General features: G+C 39.5%; 1 protein-coding gene across 1 annotated transcript; it reads left to right on the forward strand.

Annotated features, from left to right (window-relative positions):
- Positions 1-26,821, forward strand: DNAAF5 (dynein axonemal assembly factor 5). The gene is made up of 13 exons (XM_054271165.1): positions 1-538; positions 1,111-1,295; positions 2,325-2,449; positions 2,891-3,006; positions 6,963-7,195; positions 9,593-9,805; positions 11,916-12,059; positions 15,913-16,081; positions 18,717-18,864; positions 22,303-22,453; positions 23,789-23,945; positions 25,150-25,341; positions 25,823-26,821. The coding sequence occupies exons 1-13, from the start codon at positions 1-3 to the stop codon at positions 25,960-25,962; spliced, it is 2,511 nt and encodes an 836-aa protein (XP_054127140.1). The 3' UTR covers positions 25,963-26,821.
- The last annotated feature ends 30 nt before the right edge of the window (positions 26,822-26,851 follow it).

The raw sequence follows: 26,851 nt of genomic DNA on the forward strand, positions 1-26,851 counted from the left end.
ATGGCGGCGGCGGCCGAGGCGGCGGCCGAGCTGTCTCAGGCTCTGTCCCGGCCCCTCAGCCTCCTCCAGCAGCCGGACTGCAGCCGGGCGGCGCGGCTGCGGGCTCTGGAGGACATCCGCACGCAGCTGCAGGGCCGGCCGGTGCCGGGCGCGGTGCTGCAGGAGGTGTTCGCGGCGCGGCTGCTGCGGCCGCTGTCGCGGTGCCTGGCGGGGGACGCGGCGGAGCGGTGCCGAGAGCTCGCCCTGCAGCTGCTCCGCCACGGGCTCAGCCAGGGCGAGCGGCCCTGCGAGGCGCTGCCCGTGCTGCTGCCGGCCCTGGCGCAGCGGCTGTGCCCGCCGCAGGGCGCGGAGCCCAGCGAGGAGCTGCGGCTCGGCCTGGTGCAGCTGCTGGGCCTGCTGCTGCAGCGCTGCGGCGCCTCCATGGCCCCCTACCTCGGCGACATCGCCCGCGTCCTCCAGGCCACCCTGCTCGACCACTACGCCGAGGTCAGGCGGGAGAGCTGCGCCTGTGCCGGGGCCTGCGCCAGGGCCATGCCAGGTGCGGCTGAGGGACGGGCAGCGCTGCGGGATGTGATGGGGGTGAGGAGGGTACAGGAATGCAGGCAGGAAAGAGAGGAGGGGTCGCACACACCCTCACAGGTGTGCTCTGCAGGGTCTGATGGAGAAAAACCATGCCAGGAGTGCGTGCTGAGCTGTTAGGTGTGGGTAGTAGCAGCAGGAGGGGCTTGGGGAGGATTTGTGGGCAGCGTTCAGCTCTGATACTGTATAAAGTTATTGCTACATAAACACAGCAACATTACTCAGGCTGCTGTTCATAGTGGTACAGAAATCATGTTGCTCTAGGTCTGTCGCCCACCTACAGAAAGAAACAGAATTATGGAACAGCATTAAGCCCCTCCCCAAATGCATTAGTCCATCCAAAATCATCTCACACTGCTGGCCCCAACAACTGTTGGGTGTCATGGATATGTCCATGCTACACAGAATCAGAGTGGTTTTGGTTTGAAGGGACCTTAAAGATCAGCTAGTTCCAGCTCTCTACCATGGACAGGGATCCTGCCCACAGTGGGAGCTCACATGGTTGATGTTTCTGTCTTTCTGCCCTAACAGAGCACTTCCATCTGCAGTCAGAGTCTCTGATAAAACCCCTGATGCAGACAATCTCCCACCAACACTACAGAGTTCGTGTTGATGTGATTCAGGCCACTGGAGCAGTGATACAGTTTGGGAATGGAAAGTCTGTGGATGATGTCCTGTCTCATCTGGCCCAGAGGTTATTTGATGAGATTCCCAAGGTGTGCTTTTCTTCCTTCTTTTCTTGGCATTTATTTTAAATCTGTTTAAAACCCATCCCCATGGCGTGGGTTTCTTGGTGTTTCTCTCCCTGCTTCCCCCGTTTTCAGCTGTCTTGCATTCAGCTGAGATCTGTATATACATCTATATGGTTTAATCCCAGATGGAATTGAGGACCACACAGCCCCTTGGTCACTCCCAGCTCATATCACCTCTCCTGTCAATGCTCCCTCAGCTGTTTGTGCAGCTCCTCACTAGCAGAGCTTGAGACACCCAAAAGTCCTTGATTTAGGGTAAACTCTGCTTAGCAACAAGTGAACATCAGTGTGTTATCAGCATTGCTCTCACAATAAATCCAAAAAATGGCACCCTACCAGCTGCTGAGATGAGCTCTGTCCCATCTGAAGCCAGGACAATGTAATCTGTCCCAAAGCCACCCAGCCTGTAATCTGTCCCAAAGCAATGCTGGTGACTGCTGTCCAGTTCAGCAGGATGGTGAGGATTTTGTTCTAATGGGTGCTTTCAATTCTGTCTAAAGTTCTCTGCCACATCTCCCTGGCCCTTCATTCTCTATTTTTTTCAGCTGCTTAGCAAATATGGTATGGGTCCCTAAGATGCAACCGAAGCAGTAATTTTAAAATCAGTCTCTCCTTTGTAGTGAACAGAGAAAATTTTCTTCTGGAGATGTGCTTGGAAAATCACAAACTCCAGAGAAATGTATATTTCTTAAATTCTCAGGAAGGAATTAATCATGAGAATTTCATTTTCTGAGTTAGGTCTGTTCTTGTCTTCCTCTCAGAGGTGTGCTTTTGTGCAGCAAACAGCCTAAGCCAGAGAGAAAAATGAGAATGTGATTCCTTGTGTGTTCCTCAAGATGCTTCCTGCAAGTGAGGAAATGCTGGGTTCCTGTAATTTCTTCTGAGAGTATTGATGTGCTTCACCATGTCCTTTATACAGAAAGCAAATTTTTTTTAATTATATTTCTGTTATTTTCCTGACACCTTTAACATAGTTTTTTTGTCTCCCTGCAGGTACGGCACGCTGTAACAGCTGTCATTGGAGAATGGTTGTTGCACCTACGAGACAGATACTCATATTTTCACAAGCTGATCCCTCTGTTACTTGGCAGCTTTACTGATGAAATTCCTGAAAATGCGTATGTGGAACATTTAGTCTTTCCCCTCACCCTTAAATAGATATCAGAGAAGTGTTCCTAAGCTCACAGATTTTCCCCTCTTGTTTGGAGGGCAAAACCCCCATTTCTGTTTAGGTAGTTAGTTTGTTTTTTCTTAGACTGAAAATATTAGCATTATCTTCAGTAACTTTTGTTATGCTGTCCTTTCATGCTGCATTCAATTAAATGTGAGAGAGGCAAAGACAGGGGTGGACAGAGACAGAATTACCCCTTAGGAGAAGAGGCCTCTGTCCACTGAGTACAAAAGAAATACAAACTCTCAACTTAATGTGCCTAGGTTAAGTGGCAGGAATGCTTCTCGTCCTTCCAGCTGAATTCAAGTAGTCAGTTTTTCCAGAAGTCTAATTTTAAAGTGTTTTTCTTTGGGGGCATTGTGGTATAAAACTCTTATTTTATTTCTAGGAAACTGGCTTGCACCTACTGGGAAAAGATAGGCTTGCAATGGGAGAAAGAGAATGAAGAAGATTTGAAGGATAAGATGGATTTTAGTGTTTCACCATCTCATTATCCCAAAGGAGGTAAATGCTGTGCTCAAAGTGGTTTTTGCTTTGTGAATAATCTCCAAGAGCTGCAGTGCAGTACTGACAGCAGAGCAGGGTGTGTAATATTCATTACAATATGTAATATTAATGTAGCAAGGTAGCACATATAAAATATATATAAAATTATTTAAATTATTAAATTTAAATTTTAAAAAGTGATTGTTCAGTAACCTCATTCTTTTTTTTTTTTTTTCTTTTTGTTAATCCAAAAATTCATTTTGGAGAAAGTAAATGAGGCTGCCTATGCTGAAAAAAAGGTAAAGCAGTGGTGCAGAAACAGCAGTAAGTTCTACATCAACCAGCAGCCAGGTGCACAGTGGGCACAGAAATGACTGGAAAGAAAGGCAGGAGAAAAGAAGCCATGAGCTAAGTCCTTGAGAATGAGTGCAGGTCACAGCATTAATGATCCATATAATTGGTGCTGAAGAAAAATTTGCAATGAAATTATTTCAGACTTCTCTGTGAGACACAGGGATGCTACCTAAAATCTGCCAGTGCACATGAAGAATGTGGGAACAGAGTAATTTCCTTTATTATGCACAAAAGCCCCAAGATGTGCAGAATGGGTAGTTTACTTTTTAGTACCATATGATTTATAGGTGGCTTTCAAACACTGTGTTTGCAGTAGCTTGAAGCTTGTTTCCTGTCTTGGGTTCACAAAGTTAATGTTTAAAAATATGTATATGGGAGTTGGGGGAAGAGGGAGTTTAACTGGCTCATTTATTGATTTCTATACTCATATTTAACTGAACAAAAACTCCTTTGGTGTGAAAGAACAGGTTCATGCTTGACTTGTGCCTACATGACAATCACATCACAGAATACCCAGCAGCAAAATCCTTTCCATGACAGTGGGTTCCGGAGCTCTTTCTTCTTTGAATTACACTTCTTTTTTTTTCTTTAAAGTTGTTTTACTCAGTAATGCTTCAATGAAAGGGGAAGCACTTCATAATGGTGACTGGTTTGACAGAACTGTTTAGCTTTGAAGGCAGGCAAGTTGATCTGTCATCCTTCCCAATCTTTTTTCTTTCCTCCTTATTTTCTGTATAATTTTACCTCAGGGGTTTGGAAATGCTAAAGAACTTCCACTAGTCATGGCAGAAACATATTTCTTCTCCTGGCAGTCAGAGAATCTTTTAACAGACACAAAGTGATGAAGTTGAGTGTCTAAGCTCCAGTCACTTATTTTGCAATGACTGTGACATAGTGAAGGTCATAGAAGGTTTAATTTCATTGTCTTGGAACAGTGATTACCATTTGTACAGTTGATGGGGTTACCTTGGCTAGTTTTGTCAGGGTGTGTGTTGGGGTTTGTGTGTGTAAGCTGTTGTGGTGGGGCTTTTTAGAAAGTGACATCTACCAATTACTTCATAATTCAATGATATGTGATCTCCTAAATAATCTCCTTACCACAATAAATATGCTTCATGAATTTGGGCAACATTCCAGCTCCACATCAAATTGAATTTTCATGCATTTTTCTTGGTAGAATGATGCAGTTAAGGCTTGAATGTGACATATATATGGGTATATTTTTATATATGTGCACATACTAAAGAATATTTTAAAGAAATGGCCTGATTATTTTTGGACTTGAGTCTCAAGTTAATGGTGAATTTTAGGTATCATTTCTTGTTGTTTATTTTTACATCCAAGTTGTATGTCTTATTAATACAATATACAGGCTTGATGTGACAAATAGAAGAAAAGTCAGAGGAAAGGATGATTGGCTGCTTAATCCTACAGATACAGAACTTTATCAGGGACACTAATATACCTTATGTGGTGTCCTATCACAGCTTCTGTATGGATGATTGTTATTATCTGTGTCCTTTCTCTTTGCTCTCCATGAACATTTTGTTGGTTTGTTTTATTGGGATGGGGGTTTGTATTGGGGTATTTTATTACTTTGTGGCCATTTCTTGTGACTTTAGTGGAATATTTTTTCTCCAACTGTGATTCTGTAGTACATTTGACTTAAGTAGCTTTGTCCAGCTGTCAGACTAATGGAGCTGCCCCAGGAGCCCTGCTTTGATCTCCCAGTGACAGATCCTGCAGGTCAGAGGGGAGCAGAGGGAGCCCTGGTGTCATCAGGCACTGCACAGCCTGCGCTGAGCCCCAGCACTCATTGCCTCAGGATACAGGTGCAGACAGTTTATAGCAGGGAAGTCTTTGACAGGAGTAGCTACAGGGATAAATGCCTGCATTTGAACATCTGAAATGAAGGAATTGCTGATAAAGAATGGGCCAAATTCTTCAAACAAAATTCTGCCTCGGGTTCAATAGGATGCCAGTCTGTATTTGCTGTCTCAAGTTGATTTCTTTATTTGACCTTTTGCTACTCATTGTCAGCTTTCATAATCCAAAATGTTTCCTCCATTGACAAAAGAAGCAGCAATTCATGTCCTGATGCTTGAATTTTATTTTTTTCCCTAGTTAGGTATTTCAGAGGTATTTATAAGCCTTTTGTATCCTCAGACCATTTACTTTAGTCATTTTTCCTTTTAGCATTTGTAGTTACACAGGCCAGTGCAGGAAAATATCCTGAGACAGCTCAGTCATTTTCTTCCTGAGCATTTACAGAACTCTGTATCAGAAATAAAAAATGCACTCACACATCCAGTGTATTTTGACACCTCATAATGAATGATGTCTCTTTCCTAAAACAGCATGTGAACATTGTGAGTGGCAATTATGAAGTCTTGCTTATCAAAGAACAACTTTTCAGATTTTGTTTGTATAAACATATGCAGTGTTAAGAAAAGAAAATAGACTGTAGGAAAAAATCTCTAAATAAGTTTATTGCTGTTTTTTGGAAAGGGCTGTCACAGATTTAAAGTACAGAACAGGACATTTGTTAGATGTTTGTGATATTGGTCAAGTTGCTCTTCTGAATCTCAGTGATTTATAAATTAACTAACAAGTAAATTTGATGATCACCAAGACAGTACAGTAAGCATTTGTTGGGAAAGGTAAGTTTGTTAGTTCTCCAGAAATCTGAGTCCTTTGTTGAGGCAAGGAATATATTTTGTAACACTTTTGAGTTCTTTTTCAAATCAAAAGATAAATCAAACCACAAAAACTCACTTTCCACAAAGTCATTATAAATTAAATTCAGTCTTAAGAAAAAAAATTATATTCCCCCCAACTCCTGTATCATCATTTTAAATGTAATATTCCATTTCTGAAACATTGAGGAGGCTTTTCAGTGAGCTGCTTCTCCTGGAAAAACCTTAGCAAGGAGATTATATAATAGCTGTGATTTTTAAAACACTGTCAGTTTGTTGGCCTGATCTATTACACAGCATCTGTACAAGCCATAGCTCGTGCCCTTTCTGCCTTCAATTTGCCAGATACACTTTTAACCTTTTCCTTTAGAGGGCACAATTGACATTGTCTGTTTTACTGCAGCTATGTCTTCTGTACTGTTTGTGCCTTCTACCTTCTTTCCTCCTCCAGATTATATTGAGCTCATCATTTCCATGCAAAAGTCTTTCTTCTGTTTGTCTGTGTGTGTTTCAGCTTATTTTTCATGGGATTTGTGTTGCTATCAAAATTAAAAGGGAATTATTAAGCTGTGTTTTCCAAAGTGGGTAAAGACACGGATTAATTTCAATTCTCTTTCTCTTCTCCTGTAAATATTTTAAAACATAAATCTAAATCACCATCCAATAATAAATATATAAATATTCAAAGAGCTGTGTGGAGTTTTAATTCTGCAGTATTTAATTCTGCAATATTTAATTCTGCAATATATATTGCAAGGAAATGCAACTTGCACAGGTAAATTCCTCAGCAGCATTTGGAATATTTTGTTCTATGCTGAAGCAGACACCCAGAGCTCTTACCTTGCAGCTTTTAAATTTTTCTGAGATTGTTAGCATGGGCTTTTCCTTTGATATTTCTTTTTGTGCTGTTTTTGTTTTTTCTAGAGACTCGACCAGGACTGGGTTGTCGGGAACTTGTGTCAAGAAACCTCTACAAAATTCTCCCAGGTCTCTGTCATGATATCACAGACTGGCTTGGAAGCACAAGAATCAAAGCATCCCAGCTCCTGTACACATTATTGCTGCATGCAGAGGATCACATCACCCAACACATGGAGCTGCTGCTGAGAACTTTGTACCAAGCATGCTCAGATGAAGAAAGTGAAGTGGTTAAAAATGTAAGTTTGATCTGCTAAAGTAGCTGTTGTACACCGAATAAAGACTTTATAGAAGGTTGACTTTACCTTAGGTCACTGGGAATTGCCCCTGAGTGAAGGATCAGGCTCAGCTTTATATGGATGTTAAAAACATGTGCACATTATACCTCCCTAATCTGTTAAAATAAATGTATTCCTCTGTTACTGGTATGAAGACCAACAGTAAAGTTATTTAAATACTGTTTAGTTTGTATGCCAACCCCATGAAGCATTGATAATAATCTCTCTGAAAATTATAAGCAGTGGATTAAAGTGTAAATGCCTTGGGGCAACAAATTCAATGTAAAAAAATGTGCAGGTCATGCCCTTTCAAGTTAATTTCACTTACCTCTCCCTGCTCCATAATCCAGCCATATATTGAGGAATGTTTATTCCATGTGATACCCATATTCAGTGTTTGAATCCTTGACTTAATGCTTGGAAAATGCAGGTTGAGGGGGGTTGTGAGGAATAATTAGTTTGATTTGTACTAAAAGTTGATTCTTTCAACACTTTGATCAACAAACCAGTAAAACAGATGCAGTTGAAGACATGAGATAATTTTAGCAAAAGAAAGACAGGTGGTACAAATGCTTTTACAATTTTAAGATAAAATCTTCTGTTCCCGTTTCTACTCAAGGAAGAGAACATATGTATAACAAAAATATATCTATGTAACTTACTCTAAAAACAAATTTTACTGCTTTGGGAAATTGGAAGAATGTGTTCTGCTTACTGGATGCAGATAGTGCAACCCTAAATCGGGCCCTTCTCTATGTTCCTGCTCTCAGCTGGGCTAAAAGAAAACATAAATAATTAAGACAATAAGGCCATGTAGCCCTGCTGTCCTGTCAAATTTCCTATCAAGTGCTTATTGTTATAAATCTAAATTCAAAATATGTTTTCAAGCAGCACATATCTGTCCCTTGCCTTTTATTGCCCATACTTGTCTCTTTCTTGGAATTCCACCATTAATCTTCTCACAGGTGCTTCCAGAGATTTATTCCTGGTTGGGAGATGATTTCAATATTTAATTGTACTTTTCCTTGTGCCAAACATAAGAGTTAGCAAATTCTGGTTTGGGATGCCTTTTATGCAGCTTCCCAAGGTATTGAGATAACCTCTTGTAGTTTGTCACTGCAGGAACATCAACCACCAGCTTGGAAAGTGTCCATGTCTTTCTCCACTCTAGTAATACTAAATGAGACCCTTTCAATTTTTCCCCTATTGAAGTGAGTAAATGGATCAGTACAAATGTATGAAATCATATTTTTTAACTCTTTAACTGTATTGTCCAGTTTTCAGAGCATTAAGAGTCTTTTTCCTTCTCTGTGGCAAATATGGAGGTGAATGGAGTTCACATCTACACAGAGGGTGTTACAACTCCTTTGAGTCCTATCTTTATGAAAAGAAATAGCTCTATATAGTGCAGATTTAAACTGTGGAACTCATTACTGTGTACTTCTATTGAGACTAAAAAAACAGCATTATTCAAGTATTAATTAGATGCAAAAAATAAAAGGTCATAGCTAAATCACTAGACTATAAATGATAGAGAAAGTTTTCATCTTTGGGGAAATGACCCAACCATGAAATCTGTGGGACTGGAAGAAGTGTTCCTGTTGCACAGGCAGTGCTGCAGTAGTGGATTGTTTCTTTATTCATGCACATGATTGTAAACATTGGGCATCAGTCAGGCAGTAAGGCCTGGTGTTGGTGTGGTGGTATTTCATGTGGAATACAACAGCCTGACACATCTGCAAGGCAGGAATGGGATCAAAGGGTGTCACTGTCATACTGTCATGGGGAATACACAGAAATTTAAGCCTTTCAGTTAAAGAAGTAAGATGGAAAGCAGTGGGCACTTCCCCCATGGCATTGCTTCCACACTTAACCTGATCTGTAATGTCAGCTTTAAGGTATAGTACGGTAACAAAAAATTCCTCCTTCCTTTTTTTTTTTTTGTAGTTAGTTTTAAATCAGTTTTTAACAAACAGGGGTGATGCATTAAGGGCAAGCCTCAGAACAGCATTTGAGGAACCAAGTGCTAAACCACTAAATGTGCAACATCTGGTTACTCTAAACTGGAAACTTTATTACAGTGAGGTTGTACACTTTGTTTCTGTGCACTGCTTTCTCCTGGAAGTTTGTCTGATGTGAGGAAGGCTGCTTGCAATGCCTTATTATGTGCTTGCTGAACATGTCAAGAAAATCTCTTCATGCATCTAATCATTACTGAGCGAGTGGAAAAGGCCTACAAGGCAACTGCTGAAGCATTTAAAATAACAGCTGGAATCATAAAAAGAAAAAGACCATGATACCTTGAACAGTCTTTGTATTTTCAAGAAAATCCTCAAGTTATTCCTGTTCTTTTTTCAGAGTGTGAAAGCAGCAGAACTGATTGGAACGTTTGTCAGCCCTAAGGTGTCTTTGAAATTAATCACCCCAGCCTTTGAGCAGACCCCCAAAGCCTCCTGTGTGATGGTTCTGGCTGCAGTGATTCGAGGCAGCCCAAGAGAAACCTTACAGCCTCATGTGGCCCAGCTTGGCAACACACTGGCACAGGCTGGAGTCTGTCAGCGCTCTGAGGAGGTAAGGAAGGCTGAAAAACACACAGCAGGATACATGACCAAACTACTTTTACACTTATTCTCCCTGAGTGCTCCCATTCCTATTCCTCCCTTGCACACCTGTCTCAGGATATGGTTGTGGACATGTGTCTGATATAAAACAGGAGCTTCCCATCCTTCTTGGCCATGTTGGGGTCTCCTGGGCAACTCTGCTGCTTTCAGAGACTTACCAACAGTCCATCCTCTCAGCAGATGTAGGTTCAGGTTTGAGAACAGCTCTAAAAGACTTCATATAGTGGTAAGAAAATGAAGAGGCAAGGCAGGGAGACATGCAGCTGTTAAGTAAATACTGTACTTACAAAGGACTGCCCTGGCTGGTCCTGAGGCAGAGTTTAACCCAAGGTTTGAAATTCCTTGTGTTCACAATCCAAACAAGATCATGCATTTCAATTCTCATCAGTAAAAATCACTGACAATTTTTTATAGTCTGTTGTAATTGGTGTGTCAGGTTTCCCAAGATTCCCTCTTAATGTTGTCTGATTTTTTTTTCCATTCTTACTTTCCATTTTAAAAGGCAGGTGCCAGCACTTTATGTGTATATTTAGGATAATATTTTGCAAACCTTTGGGCTTGGTTTCTTCTCTTTAAGTGAAAGTCTAGAAGGAAGACTTTTATCAATTAGAAATTTACTTCCAAGTGTATCCGTAGGTAATAGCTGAGCCCAAAGACCATTTTTATTTTAGCATTTGAAGAAAATTCATAAATTGCTATATAAGGGCATGAGAGATTCTCTTGAACACAGAATTGGTATTTTTTAACCTGCAGGAATTTTTTCCTTCCCATGTTCAAATGTAGAAATAGATCTGTTAGAGATGCACAAGAGGAATCCCTGTAGTTTTCCCCACAATGAAATCCTGGCTTTCATTCCACCAGGAGTTTGTTAGACCTCTGCTGTTAAGATGACCAAAAAAGGGCCAGTGCTGTGCCTTGAGGAGCTCTGACTTCATGTCAGATGTAGGCTTCCCTTAAAACAGTTATTCATGTGTGCAGACTGAATCTGCCCTAATTGTCTTTCTGAGCCAATGTAAGAAATACATTTCAAGTTCTTCCCTCATTAGTTTTCTTCTCTAATGGAATATGTACCAGTGATGGAGGAATTAACCTTAATCTCCATGAAGCCTGTGATGATTAGGAGCTCATATAAGTGGAAGCACTATAACCTGATTGTTCAAATAATTCCCTGAGGTATAGCTGCAAAATTGCTGTGGGGTTTAGGCTTACCACTTCCATTTGGCATTGGCTCCAGGAGTCAGATCCCTCTGCAGCTGAAAGTTGGGCAGAATTGTTCCAGCCTTTAGTCTTGGAAAACAATCTCTCTCTATTTTAGCCAGCAAATTCTGCACAGACACTGTTCAGCTAAGGATTGACCATGTCCATGAGATTAATAACACTTATGGCTAACCTATTCCTAGACTTGATTTATTTTTGGGGAGTAAATTTGTAACAATGGCCCCTTCTGTTCCCTGACAGCTTCATGGATATCTGATGCACTTTATCATAGAAGTCATGGCAAACCAACTGACAACAGTATTGACTTGAACTGGTATCAGTTGGATCAAGATAACATGAGTGATATGGCATCAAATGAGATAAATTGGCTGAGATAAAAGCAAAGGCTCAGGGTTTTTTTGGTTTATGTATTTAGCTGTCATTGTTCATCCAAGACAGTCAAATGTGGAATAATATTTCAAAGAGTTGTAACAAATATGTTATTAATTAACAAATTGCACTTGAGAAAGAGAAAGTACTATCAGCAAGCACTCCAAAATGCTTTGATGTTTTTATTCACCATTCACCAGTGGAACCATTGTGTGATTAAGAGCAGGGTCATTTATTTTGTTAACAGGACAAGGTAAACACAAACAAACAGTGTGGGAGGATTATATTGTATTCTGTAAAAAGGAGAATATAGGTAATTAAAAGGACTAACATGAAATTACCAATATGTTACCAATGTAGGGGATTATACAGTGCTCAGATTTAATTACTGTGATTTCCCATATCTCTCCTTTAAAGAAAACCTTATATTTGCTAAGAAAACATAATAACTGTGTGCTTTCATTAATAAATAGGTCTTTTATATGGAGCAGCTGCTTTATTGTGTACAAGCATTGATTGAAGTGTGCCAGGAAGACTGCAAAGAAATTAGCTTGCAGCTAATGAAAGTTTTGGTGACCATAATGGCAACACCATCTTCTCAGGACCTTAAAGAAAAGGTAAACTATGAGCTGGTTGAATGTTTTGTTGTGTTCTTGTCTTTTCATGTTGATAAGACACTTTGTGGAAACAGAGTCATAATTATTTGTGGCTGGTCTGAGATTGTGCATCTCTGACAGTACAGACTGCACATGGTTAGTACCAGAATTAAATCTGGAGTTGGGTTTACCGTTTGGGACAGCAGAGCCTGGAGAATTATGTTTCTTCATAACTTTGATTAAAAGCTCCTAGAGTTAAAATACATTCTGGTTCCAGAAAAGGAATTCAGTTTTATTTTGTGATCAGAAGCATCTATTATGGGTCCGTAGCTGCAGTTACAACTATAATTTTCTGTTTCTGTGTGTTTAGGTTACATTTCAGAATAGAATAGCTTGAGGTGCATTACTGGAGCATGAGAATCTTGGAGCTGGATGGGGGCAGCCACGGGCCTCATAGAGCACTTTTTTTTGGGTGGGTGTTAACCACCTGTCCACAGTTAGGTAAAGTTTCAGAACAAGAAGTGTCCAAGACTTTATGTTTGTACTGGATGCTGCAAAGCCTTGGGCATGCTGGTGGTGCTGGTTGAACTGTTGATGTTTACCTTTTAGTGGATATAAGTCACTGGGAATGTTTGGTTATATTCAGGAAAAAACCTGACATTTATTTTCTGACTGTTAAAGAACAATTCACTTAGAGGTCAAGAGTACTACTGGCCTTAAAAATGTGATGTGATTTTTTCATCTTTAGCCAAATATCAGACTGATTTTACAGTAGTTGACCTTTTTACCTCCCCACAAGAAACAAAAGTTTGAATGTCACAGGAATGCTTTAAAATCAAGGACAGCTGTACATGCCCAGATAATAGATGAGCTTTTTGGCTCAGCATTATCTCACCCCCTTATTTTTCTCTTCCTCTTTCTTCCTGGAGCTAAATATCATATAAATCAGTGAGCCATCCTCATGCAGTACAATTATGACCTATCCCAGTTGTCTTTTTTCAAACACACACCTTAAGTGCAGTGGCTATTCTGCTTCCTTTGCTCTTGCTCCCAGGCATGGTGTTCCAAAGGCCTGTGCAGGATCAGTATTTATGGCCCCAGAGCTGACAGGCTGCCTCCAAGGAGAGCTCAGAGAGCTCTTCAGGAAGAAATAAAGTGGAAGAAAGCTTGAAACAAGTACTGAAAAGACTTTGCAGGTCAAAGAGGGGTGGGATGATGATTTGTCTTATGGGAGTGGGATTTGGAGGTTTTGTTTGTTTGCTTGGGGGTTTTTTAAACAAAATTCAGCCTTAGACAGATGGATCTGGAATGTTTTGTGGTATCTTGCCTGTTTATCCCTGCAGTGGTCTATAAAGTCAGCAATGTCCATTTAAAACCTTACAACTTCATACTCCTGAGAAGAAAGCAATTTCATGGAGATAAATCCTGATTTTCATAAATGGAAAACTTAATCTCCTGAGATTATTAAAGGTTTAAGATGTTCCTGCAGTTCCAGATGATTTTTTAAGTTGACAGAACTTTGGATGAGAATCCTTTTTCTCATTAGCCTTTCTTTCAGCTAGACACATACAAAATCTGGCAGTGAGATTACATAATTGCTATATTTCAAAATTGTCAAAAAGACAAATATGGCTTGAATTTTATTTTTTTTCTCCAGTTACTGATTATTCCAAAACTTCAAAGTGAGCTTGGAGAAGGCAAGAAGTGCCTGTTAAAATAACTTAGGAACATGTAGAACAAAAGTATCACAGCTGCTGTATGAATATGAGTTTTTTGTTCAGAAAAGAAATCTGTATTCAGACTCAAAAGATATTGAGTGTAAACACAAATTATTCAAAAAATTTGCATTATAGAACTTTAATTCAGGCTTTATTGTAAGGGGACAGAAGACCATTGAGTTGTGGAGACCACAACTGCTGTGACCTGGTGGTGAACACTCAGGCCTGGCCTGATTTTTTGCTTTGTGTCCTGAATTTTGGCTTTGTGGCCTGATTTTTGGCTTTGTGTCCATCGTGTTTCCCTCAGCTGGGGACTGAGGGAATGGACCAAGAGCACAAACTGAGCCCAGCAGAGGCACAAGGAGCAGGGTGAGCCACAGCCCCAAAGGGACTGAAGCTGTATCAGTTGGTGGAGTCTGATTTGAGCTTGTCAGGGATTTAACCTAAAAATAAAGTTTTGTTTCATTAGCAGTGCCCTGTGCCATCCTGGCTCTTCTTTCAGCACACTGATTATTAGCAGGAAAATATTGTGTTATTAAACTTGTTAGCTTTCAAATAGAGGAAAGAAAAATCACCTTAATTTTTATTTAACTGTGAGACACTGCTTAATGAGAAAACATGCATCAGCCTGCTGGCATATTTAATTTATTCTCTCTTTTTTTGTTTTTAATTGCATTCTTGAAAGCACAAAATTTACTTTAAATCATATGTGAACAGTGTATTATTTTGTATCTCTTGTTCAATGGAAAACAATCTTGTGTGTTATGTGTTTTGATGGGACTAAAAATGAGGAATAGTTTCTGTCCTGACACATTCTGTTTAATGTTACAATTAATTTACAAGTAACTTATATGTAAAATATTCATTTATCTGAGTTGTTTTGGCTGTCTGGCAGAATGCTTCCATAAAGGAAAAATCTACTGTGCTTGAGTCAGGCAAACCTGCTTTAAGAGTAACCTTTGTCCTTAGCGAATCCTGATTTATTTATTTTCTTCTTCGAATTCTCATTTATTTTCTCCACATCTGGTACTTCCATAAAAACATCTTTGTCTGGCAAGTGATTAGTCTGGAAGAGTCTAAAGGTCCTAGACATGTTTGAGCTAACTTGTGTGGTTGAGTTCAGCTTAAAAATATTAAAAATATGAGTACAATTTGTAGTTCTGCTGCAGCACTTGGAGTCAAATGATGTCACTGCCAGCACTGCACTCCATCTTCCCCTGCTGGAACTGGCCCTGCTGGCAGCACTTGTTATTCCTCAGTGAGGTTCCCAACAGGGCCTTGCTCCCCATTCCTGATTCACAGTCCACTGAAATCACCAAGGCTACAGCTCCTGCTTCCAGCAGGCTTTTAATCTCCTTTTTGGAGAAGTTTTATACTTCTGGTAGGAGCCTTCAGGAACTGTAAAAGCAAATTTTCATTTGCTTTGAAACACTTCTGCTGCAAGTGATTAGGAGGATCTATAGGCATCCTTGCCAAGCATGCTGATGTCTGGAATTCATTTAGTACTTCTTACATGTTTCATTTGTACATGTTTTATTTGCATGTCTCATAGGATAGTCTTAGCTCTAAACATGAAGAAGGTATTTCTGATGTAACAGTGAGTTTTGGTACTTATAAGCAACAGAAGTTGTGAATTTCAAAATGAGCTTGCCCAGCTACTACAAAGAGAGAACATCTTTCATTATTAAAACTGGAGGGAGAAAGGGAAGAGGGGAAATTCCGTATTTTCTCTTACCTGCAACAGCAATACTTTCTGGAAGCTACCATGGCTTGGGATTGTGAGAAATTCCCCCTGTCTTTATGTTTTAAAGCATTCTTAAATTAAGGAGAAAAATCACTACATCTTTAAAACCACTAAGAGCCTTTTTTATGATGTGGTTAGTTTTTGGATAGGTCTGCACATGGGTTAGAGACTCTCTCATTTTGCTGTTAGGTTGCTGTGTTCTTGATGACTTCATTTTGAAATCAGGACAAATGTTTCACTTCAAATAAAATTTAATGGATGTAGTATAGACAGACATTAAATATCAGCCTTGATTGTTTAATAGAAGCTATGAAAATCTTCCCATGTCCCTTCTTTTCTTACAGAATGAGTTTTAAAAGTTTGGGGTTTTTTTTAATGGTTTCAGTTAAATATCCTGTCTCTGTTCTAACAGGTGGAGAAAACAATGTCTTCCTTAGCTGCAGTGCAGCAATTGGAAAGCTTTCATGGTCTCTACAAGCAGCACATAATTCAGCTGCTGGAGTGGCTTGCAGTGTCCTGTGAAGGGTGGAGCTGCTATTCCCCAGAAGTGTTGCAGTTCGAGGTCATCACAACCCATTCAGGTATGACTTATTTAGTTCTAAAAAAGATCCAGTCAGGATCTCCACAGCCTGCAGACAGCTTGTGTTTTGTAATGAACAATGTAACATTCAGAACCTTCACAAGAACATGATGGAAAAATGAAAGAAATGTTGAAGCAGCTCATATTCCCAGAGATTCCGTGGCTGCAGGGGGAATGCTAAAAGCACTTAAGGAAAATGCACTTTCAGGTGAATTAAATAGGTGAGGATTAAGTGGAGACAAATTGATGTAGCTTGTGTCCAAAACTCCATCTTTTTGTCCCATCTATTCACAAGTCTTTCAGAGGACAAACAGTTCCTCACTGAGGCTGTCCAGCACGTGGCTGTGCAAGGTGAGTGACACATTCTGGTGTACATCTCACACTCCTTCAGTCCTGCACAGTGAGCACTCCTCTGCCACAGCCCCCAGCTGGCATCTGCAGCAAGGGACATGGGAACAGGCAGTGCTTTCCACCTAGACACCCATTTTAGGATTACTAAAAGTCCTGTTTATTTGTTTTTTCCTCTCTGTTGGTTGTAATGGGGATGGGGACAGTCACTTCATGAAGTATCACTGTGCCTACTGCACAGCTATATTTAAAAGGAATGTATTTTCTGCATTTAATCTTTGAATCTCAAAAAACCCTCATCAAACCTATGTGAAACACCCACTTGTTGGTTTGTGCAGCATAAGTACTTTTTTTGGTTTTCATCTGTGGAAAGAACAAAAAGTTACTTCAGTGTGAGATTTGAGAGGCCAACTTTTCTGTATATTTGTGCTTCCATTTCCATGACTGAGGGACTTCTAGACAGTTGTCTCTGTTTTCCTTAATGCTAAATAAATCATCCAATGTCTGGGCAAACATTTTGGCTTGCACCCAGCACTGGTAATATGCTATTGTCTGTGTTTTCTGTCTGACACAGCAGCTCCTAGAGCTATTTTTTTTTCTTTCTTTTTATTCCCACACATAATGTTGTTTTTAATCAATTTAATCAGCTTCACTTAATTCATATTTCGAGGTTTTTATGTTTTTCAGGAGCATATGCTTAAGCTGAATTTAGCAGTGTAGTTTATTTTGTTTATTTTCCATCTGTTGAATTTGCTGTTATCAGTTTGATATAGTAGTAGTATCTTGTGAATGTCTCAGAACTCACATGAAGCAATGTATCTTGAATAAATGCTGTGAAAATAAAGACCTATTTGTTGGCACAGACATTTAGCAAACTGCAGTTCAACACCCTGTATTGCTTCAGTCTAGACAGTGAAATTTGGGGGTTTTTCATTATTATTTTAAACATTAAATTTCCAGATATTATTAAATGCTATTGAGCTTGTTTTGGAATCTTGAATACTTCAATCTGTCCATCCCATGTGTGAGGAATATTCTTGTCATCATGAATACCAGTGTTGTGTCTCCTCTGGAAGGGTTTTCTGAGTTTGTAGAGTTGGATGGAATGTGCGTCTTAAGGATACAAAGCTGAAGAAGTTCCTGAAGAAAAGTAATTTATTGCAAAAATAGAGCAGAAAGAGCATTCTACAGCAAGAAGTTTGCAGAATAAAGCATGTGTACAGTCTTATGCAGTCTTCCTCCTTACAAGCAGGCAGATGTTAGTCATTATCAAGGAGAAAGGCACAAATTTCCCTCAGTTGTGGGAAAAGAACTTCTTAAAATGTTGGGATAACAGCTTAGAGTTTTGTTTGTTTGTTTATTGTTTAAATTTATCACAGGGTGTGAAAATGTTAACAAACTAAAGAGTTCATTTAGAAGATATTTCAATTTCAAGTAGCTTCTAAAACACATCATATTTTGGATTGTCTTATAAGCTGAAAATAAGCATGATTTAAACATGGAGAAGGAATGCTGCTGCAGTAATTGTATTATCCAAGTTTTGAAGCTGATCCTTTCAAACAGGCCCTTTCCTATGCCTCTGGGAGTCATGAACATCTCAAATGCTGCATGTGGAAAAACTTGAAAGAAGAAAGTGTAGCTAATGCTGCTGTGTCCAGAGGTGTGAGGGTGATGCCAGATCCAGTGTAGTTTTTCATTAAGTTTAAGACAACCAAAGCTTTGTGCACAGCCTCAGACTTGCAGAGTTACAAGGGAGCAGCCTTAATCCTCCAGCCAAAGTGCCCTCAGGTACTGATGGTCCCAGCAACTCTGGGGTGTCATGGATAAATCCATTCCAGAGTCATGAAATGATGGAATGGTTTGGGTTGGAGGGAGCTTTAAAGACCATCAAGTTTCAACTCCCTGCCATGGGCAGGAGCACCTTCACTATCCCAGATTGTTCCAAGCTCCATCCAACCTGGCTTTGGACACTTCCAGGGATGGAGCAGCCACAGCTCCTGTGGGTAAATGTGGTACAGCCATGCCAGGCTGACTAAATGAGACCTGGGGAACGGATCTTCAGGCTGCCCTGGCCAAAACTGGGGGACCTGAGCCCGTGGGGAGTCAGCCTGGGGATTTGTGCACCACCAATACAGTGTCACATGGATCCCTCAAGCTGCCATGCAAGAGTGGGAGCCTAAGGACTGTTCTAACACCACTTGTATTAGGAATTTTAATGTACTTACATATGAAACATCTAAATAGAACTTACTAGTATCTGAAAAAAGCCTTCTGTGTTTGTTTGCTAGGTGCTGTCATAGGTGAAGCTCTGGATGACTTTGTTCTGGTTCTGAGGACGTGTCTGCAGCCAAACAGGGATCCCCAGATGCGGTTAAAGCTCTTCACTGTTTTATCCCAGTTGTTGCAGAAAGCAAGTGAGACCATCAATTCTCAGGGGTAAGTGCAGCTCTGATTTCACACAGCTATTTGAAAACTCCAGTGGCACTAAGAAATAATGGCCTTGGGAGTTATTTAACCCCTATAACCATCTCCATGTGAGTGTGGCTGGAAGAAGAAAGGCTTTCCCACCATCTCCTACAGCCTGTTTTTCTTGCTGTAATTTTTAATAATGATTAGGAGGCTAGAGTGCAGTAATTAAAAAAATATATATAAATAAATGGAAGTCTTGGCTTCCTCCACTGTAGTCTTCCTACCTGTGCCATTACTGGGAATTAAAAGGAATGCCATGCAGATCTGGATAGTTTTCAAAAAGAAAATGAAGAGCTGTGGTTGAAAAGAATACTTTTTGAAAGCTAAAAGGGGGATTCTTAGGAAAAGAATTGGGGAGGGGGGATGTTACTTGTTTAAATACTGTAAAAACTGTAGTCAGTTACTTGTTCAAATAATCGTGTAACTGAGTGATAGTTATAAGATTAATCTAGATATTCTACAATCCAAAAAAAAAGAAAAACACTTTGAAAACTGTTTGAAGTGTTCCAGGATCTGACTATTCGTTTTAAACCAGTTTGTATCATTTAACTGAGAATGCAAAGCCCTTGGAACCAAGAAACCCAACTCAGTGAGCTGCCAGCTTCATTAATATTCTCAGGAGGGGGAAGTTATCAGTGTGCAAAAAACAGAAGAATGTTCCAAAGTAATTCAGTGAGTATGGCCACATAGCACCCCAGCTCTGCAGACAGCATGATGGAAGTTGTTTTGCTCAGGGCAGTGTGAGTGAATGGCCTTTGTCAGGATGAGATACACCCAGGGAGGGTCACAGACCTGTTTGTATGAAGGATGGTCCAGTCCAGCTCATAATGAGGCTCTGTGCTCTGACAGCAAAAGCAAAGCCATGAATTTTACCAGCAGGTTTATCTTCAAGACTCAGAAGCAGTGGAAGCAGCTAAATGCCTCTGAAGTTTTAATCCTGCTTACCATGGACACAGCAAATGTTTGCATGTAGGAGGTAACATGTGGAGTTTTTGTGTTTGAAGCATTGTTTGCAAAACATTTCTGGAGGTTTTGATTTGTAAAAGCCAATTCAATTTTGTTTCAAATTATCTGGGTTTAGGATGTTACATTTTAAAAAAAGAAACAACAAAAGCATACACAGAAAACCCCAAGACATATAAGGCAAATTGCAGCAGTGTCATAAAAGCAGAAAAGGAACCAATGCCAAACAAACACGTATAAAACATAATTAACATGGAATGAAAGTTTATGTATGCAAGTTCATAAAACCAATTTTAATGGAAACCCAAGCTGTGCTTTGAAACATGTGCATAAGAGCAGGGTATTGATTTCTCTGCAGATCACATTTTAGTGCTCTTGTATCCAGCTGAGAATGAAGTATCAACTCTGTAAATATAAACAGCACAGACAGAGTATGTCCTTTCTTGGAAATTGCTGACTTTTAGAATTAAGTTACACAGATTTACAGCAATAAGATCTGAAAATGGAAAGAGGGAGAATTTAATTGCATCAGCTACAGCAAAAATGAAATGTTAATGGTTATGAGAGATAGTGTTGGGGAGCAGTAGTAAGTTCCAGTTGCACTCTCACATTCACTGCTGTCAGTAATTTGTTTAGCTCCTTGAAATGGTTCTCAGTTTGGATAGGAAGGCTTTTGGTTATTATGCTAAACACAGTTGTGTGGTCACCTAATTGTGTTTGAGTCTGACATGACTGAGTGAGATAATTGCCAGATATTGTTTTACTGATTCTGTTTCAAGGCACTAGAACAAACATTCTCACAAACAGCACAGCACCATGGTTAACATAATGCTGATGGAATTTACCTTTGTGTTTTGACAGATTGTTTTCTCACTGCAGTTTAACAGAAAGTTTTATTAAAAACAGAAGCAGCTACTGATCAGATAGCACAGACAGCACAGAGCTGCTTTTGCTTTGGAGCTGAAAGGAGATTTGGAATGATGCTGATCATTAGTTTTATTTTTTTCCAACAACTTTTTTAACAGGAAATTATTAATGCTTAAAAATGTGTTTAAACTACCACATCTAAAGGGGTTTACAGATTTAGATGTGTCTAATGGGATGTCAGATTTCTTGTTATTCCTTAAGTGCCATCTGCTGACAAGAAGCAGCAGTGGATGGATCTCTGACTTCTTCAGAGCCCAAGGGCTCCCTTGCCAAGGGGAAGCAGCAGCCAGGTGGATCTATTTCCACAATGTTGCAGGTGTGTGTCAGCACAAAGCTGGGCCTGGCAGTGCAGCTGCTGGTGCTTTAGTCAGGTAATACCTGGACAACAGAGACTACTTGCAGCATGGACTCTTTTTAAAGCACTCCCTGGTAATTGTTATTTGTTAACATGGACCTGTTATGTTCCCCCTGTGTCTTGGCACATCACTAAAAGGGCCTCTTATTCACCCTGGCAGTGTGGGACTCTCAGAAAAGTCAACAAGAGCTTGTTCCCTTTGTATCAAGCAGCAGGGTGGGGATGTGCTGTTGGGCTCTCAGGGGCTGCACTTTGAACAGAGCTCAGAGGGACAGTCAGGGGAGGTTCAGTCTGTTTGTGCACTGCCAGCTGCTCTCTAAGGCACAGGCACAGTGGAGAACCTGAGCCTCAGTTACCAGCCACAGCCAGCCACTAATGACTCTTTGATGCAGCAAAATATTAACTTGTAAGATCTGTATTTTTTTTCCTTTTGATTTGAGATTGAGCTGTAACTAAACAAGTCTGAGGGAATCCTGCCTGTTGTAATTGCTGACTCTCACAGCAACTTTTAGCATTATAACAACCCGTTGAATGGAAGAGGAGGAAAAAGCATCAGCAAAACTAGCACAGATTTATGTGTTTGTAATAAAAAACCTTAGTATGGGGACTGGCACCATCAGAAAATCCTACAGACCTCTCATCTTTGGGGGAGACAAGTTTCTGAGCCAAGAGAGAGCTGAAATATTCTGTGTAGGCTCCCAGCTGTATCACTGTCATCAATAGCATTCATACTTTTCACGTTATAAATACTTTTGCCTGGCCAGTCTCAAAGGGCCTCACAGATATTAATGAATCCTCACAGCACTGCACAGGGTATGATCTCCACTGCACAGAAGGGAAGGTGAGACACAGAGAAGGTAAGAAGTTTACCAAGATAACACTGAGTCATGGTCATTGCCTGAAGTGGGAGAAAGTCAAGCCTCTCCTTTCTATGAATGTTAGGTATTTGTTTAAATATTATCTAGAAAAAATAAGTTGTGAAAAGCTTATCATACATTACAATAACATTGCCTTAGAAGATGTTATTTATTTTTTACAAAGTCCCTTTTTTCCCCTTTTCTGCCTATGTTTCTATGTCAGAAAATTCTCTTTTACATCCTGTCAGTCTCTTTATCACTTTCTGATGAACCTTTATTTTGCTTTCTTATTTTTGGCTTCAGGCTGTTCCCTAGCTACCTTGAGACTGTGATAAAAGACATCCTGGCTCCTAATCTGCAGTGGCATGCTGGAAGAACAGCAGCTGCCATCCGTGCTACAGCTGTATTGTGCCTTTGGGCTCTCATCCACTGTGAAATGCTTTCACCAAAAGAGGTAAATTCTCTCTTTCTCATCCTTTGAAATCTTAGGCAGGAAAACAAAATAAATGCAAGGGGGGAAAAAAGAATAAATCCTTAGGGTAAGTAATATTTTCAGAAGGACATACAGTCTTCATAATAAAATTCAATAATTGTAATTGAATGTTAATGACTGAAACAATCACTAGTGGAGGGATGATGACATCCTGATAAGAAATCTGAAGCCAGCAAAATGCTGAGGTGTAAAACTGAGTAGCATCACATTCTGTAGATTTTTTTTTCTAACAGATCATCAATTCTGTAGTGCAAGGCACTGACCATTGTGAACACAACAATCTGGGTGTTGTTAACACAACAATCTGGGTGCTGGACATTACTGGACCCACAGCAGAGCCTGTGCAGTAGCACTGGAGCCAGGCAGGATGAGCTGTGCTGTCACGTGGCAAAGACAAGTTGTCTGGTTGCCTTGGAGCCCACAGGTCCATTTAGAGAAAATAAAAAACCATCTAAAGATTCTGAGAAAGGACAGGAGGACTTGAAAAGGAGCATGAAGAATATGAATAGAGACTGAAGTGCTAGCACTTGAAGAGTTGTTACCCATCCCTGAAAAAGGATTAATTGAATCTGGGGGTGTTTTTGAAGTTTCTTTGCTAACAAAATTAGCATTTGGAAATTATGCACTGGAAATATGTTAAATACAAGGTCATTTAAAAAAAATAAATTTAATTTAAATGTTATTAAATGTTCACACTCTTTAGTGTCTTCATACCAGACCTTAATTGAACAAAGTGCTTAAACACACATAACTGCTTGAGTTCACATATACAAAAACGTTGATATCAGAAGCTGCTGTTGTAGCTGAACATTTTTCTCTGAATTGGTGCCTTAATGCCCATTTATCATTAATGGCTGATGTGAAACACTCGGCATTAATTCCAATTCCGAGCCTGCCAGCGCGCCCAGCCCGGCGCGTCCCGTTGGGCTCAGGGCGCCACCTGCTGCTCCCTGTGCGCAACGCTCGCTCCGAGCCGCCACTATTCGGTTTTTTTGGTTTTGTTTGTTTTTTTTAAAGGCGAGTAAGTTTTAAAACTTTTACAACCTTGAACATACATATGAGTTACATAAAACTCATCTGCTTGTATACTAAGTGCTCATGAGCTGGGTGATTGACTGGTGGATTTTATTTTTCCAAGCTAATGTAGAGGCAAAATTAGATCTCTGTAACCTCAGGGATTTTCAGGGTAATGGTTATAGCAAATTTTTTAACTAAGCAAACAAGTATCTTCCACAACTAATGGTAAGTGCTGTAACACTAAGCATACTTTTTTCATGATTTTCCTATTAACTGTAGATCTTAAGAGTGAAAGATGAGCTGATGCCCCAAATTATTGCTTCCATGGATGAAGACTCGAAAATTACTCGACTGATGGCCTGTCGTATTGTTGATGTTTTTCTGAAAGTCGGTGGGAGGCAATTCGATGCAGATAAATTTAAGAACACTTACACAGGTATGTGTAAAAGTTAAGTAGACTTGGGATGAGGGCATTGTTGGCTTGTTTCTGTGTTTTAATCAAGATTGCAACGTTGACATTTGCTTTTTTACCCAAATGCCACAGTTTGCTCGACTTTTAAGGGTTTGGCAGAACTGAGCAGTATTCCCAACGTCATTATCCATCAGACCACTAGGTGGAACTTCACTCAATACTTTGGTTTGTGCAGGGCTTGCCAGCAGCTCATCTGCATTGCTTCAGAGTTTGGACTATGTGAAATAATGTGCTAAGTATAGTGAGAGCAGAACAGTACTGCAGTGTATAAATGGAAGTCACATTGTTCTCCGTGCTGTGTGTGAGAGCCAAGAGCAAACCATTTCAGTGTACCATAAATAGACCTGAATAGGTAGTGGGTTGGGTTTTTATCTAAAAAAAAAAGCAAAGAAGAAAACTCTAATCTAGAGTTTTGTATTGCCAATTAGAGCTAGGAGCTGTAATGCCTCTTAGGATGGAGTTGAAGTGCTAAACTATTATTCAGAAGTACAGACTATGCTTTGAGCCAGGTTTTGTATTCTTATACAGACAAATAAATTTGGCTTTCCCTAACTCAGCGTCTTAGCAACTGATATTTTTTCTTACATGGCACACTAGAAATCTAACTACAAACATTTTTATTTTGGAGAAATACATGATCAGATAATTCTCAAAGTATATATGTCTTTGCATCTTGCATATTCATGTAGTCTGCCATGCAGTAATTCACTGAAACAGTAATATTTAATTTAATAATTTAATTAATATTATTTAATAATTTAATTAATATCAAATTAACAGAAATGCTGTTCTTTATTAAATGTATAGATACTTAAATTCTGTAGTTCTGTAATGCATAAATAGACATCTATAGTTGTTAGAGAGAGTGCTAGATAATGTTCAATTAATTAAATACTTCTGTATATGCCTTTTATAAATGTTTGGACAATAACATCCAATATTTAATATTATATAATAAATATAATAACATTTATTAATGTTTGGACAAATCATCCAATAACAATGAACGAGGAGCTTTTAGGAGCAGTGTATACATGTATTTATTATGCTCACAATAGAAAAATACATCAGAAATGTAACAATAATTTGAATGTTGACAGAAAACATTTGTTTTTTCAAATGCCAAAGCCAAGTGCAGTGTTGCCAGAGCATTTTGGTTCCTTTTCAGAGGTGTTGAAGCGTCTGGACGATGCCTCGTGCGAGGTACGCCTGGCAGCTGCTCACACCTTGGCTAATTGGTTTAAGTGCTTAAAGGACAGTGATGTGAAATCCTCAATGGAAAATCATGTTGAGTTTCTGTACCAAGAGCTCTTGGTACATCTCGATGACCCAGATGAAAATCTCCAAAAAGCAGTCCTAGGTAAGAATTTCAGCCATGTATATTTTTAACAATGTTTTTTAAATCATCATTTTGAGTGTTCATGAAGCAGCACCTACAGGTGGAGGATAACCCTGCCAGGCTGGAGCTTTCCTGTGGGTTTCAGTGGATGAGCTCTGACCTTTTACCTGTGTGCAGAATGAATGCTTTGCCCAGTGTTCCCCAGGGAGGCAGCAGGGCAGCTGAACCTCCAGAGACTTTAGAGATGGTAAACAGGATATGGAGCACTGCAGGGTGTGACCATATCCCAGCTGCAGGAGGGGCTCTCTGGAATTTATTAGTGTAGCAGCCTCTGTTGATGAACATAAATATCAAAATACAGACCTCAGCAAATGGGAGAGGGAGGAATTGTGTTGTCATCCCTGCATCACTTGTAGAACAATTTCCTCGTTTGCTTTCAGGGAACTTGGGCAGAGAAACACAAACAGCTACTGATTTATAAAACATTATTTTTGTCTTACAGAAGTTTTAAAGGAAGGAAGCATTTTATATCCAGATCTGCTGGTGAGAGAAATTGAAGGGGTTGTACACAAGCATCAAACACCAGTCTATTGTAATCAGCTGCTGCATCACATTCAGTCAGCCAAGGAATCAGCTTTATGAATCACTGCTCAGATTCTGTGTAGGAAACTGATGTGAAATCTGTATATGACTTGGATTATTTTTGTAATTTTGTTTGCTTAAGAAAGGCTGAGCTGGAAATACATTGTTTTTTCTTTGTAAATTCGCTGTTGGTTCATTTGAAAGTGAAATTAGCACAATTCAATGTTCTTTGCAGTTTGAACAGTTCTTTGTATTTTCTAGCAATAAAACAATGTTTTAATTCACTTTGCATTGGTTTTTCAGATACAAGGTTTAAAGAAGGGATGTTTTTTCAGAAATTTAATTTTTAGATTATTTGACAATGTAATAATTTAATGTCAGAGTTACTAATGTCATACAGCAAGAATTCAGTCTTTCAAAAAGCATTTCACACTGGATAAAATCACATTTCACAGTCAGGTATGTGGTGACCAGTTTTGTTAGGGAAAAAAAACAGCCAGACTTCTCTTTCATAATGCAGCAAAGAGTATGTTTTGAATATTCATATTTATGCTGATATAATAGGGAAATAGGTAGCACTAAAAGAATAGTTTTTATTTTTATTGTATTACATTTCATGAATGAGTAAAGCTGAATTTTTTAAAGAAGGTTTATACATGGAAAAATGTGCTGTTTTGTCATTTAGATTAACAGTATTTATATTTTTGTACTAAATATATGTCATTTGCAGTTTTTATGTTTACACCACTGTGCCTTGGAAAGCAAGCAACATTTGTTTGCATATTGTTTTGAAATTAAATTCTGTGACTTTAGGTTAAAGCTTGGTTTGTTTGGGGTTTTCTTCAGTAGCTTTGTAGTGTGTAAGTTTTGGTGTCATCTTCTATTTTCAGCTGTGTAATAAAAAAAGGGAGCTCCTGGATGCTGTGTACACCATTGTGGGGTAGAGTGC

The sequence above is a fragment of the Melozone crissalis genome, unplaced genomic scaffold (assembly GCF_028551555.1).
Source record: "Melozone crissalis strain CALT ecotype California unplaced genomic scaffold, PUWL_Pcris_2 ptg000012l_1, whole genome shotgun sequence".
Classification (NCBI taxonomy): Eukaryota; Metazoa; Chordata; class Aves; order Passeriformes; family Passerellidae; genus Melozone; species Melozone crissalis.

Coding starts and splice junctions, on each gene's coding strand:
- DNAAF5 (XM_054271165.1), top strand. CDS start 1: ATGGCGGCGGCGGCCGAGGCGGCGGCCGAGCTGTCTCAGGCTCTGTCC. Junction 7,196..9,592: donor AAAGTGAAGTGGTTAAAAAT/GTAAGTTTGATC, acceptor TTCTTTTTTCAG/AGTGTGAAAGCAGCAGAACT. Junction 16,082..18,716: donor GGTCATCACAACCCATTCAG/GTATGACTTATT, acceptor TTTGTTTGCTAG/GTGCTGTCATAGGTGAAGCT.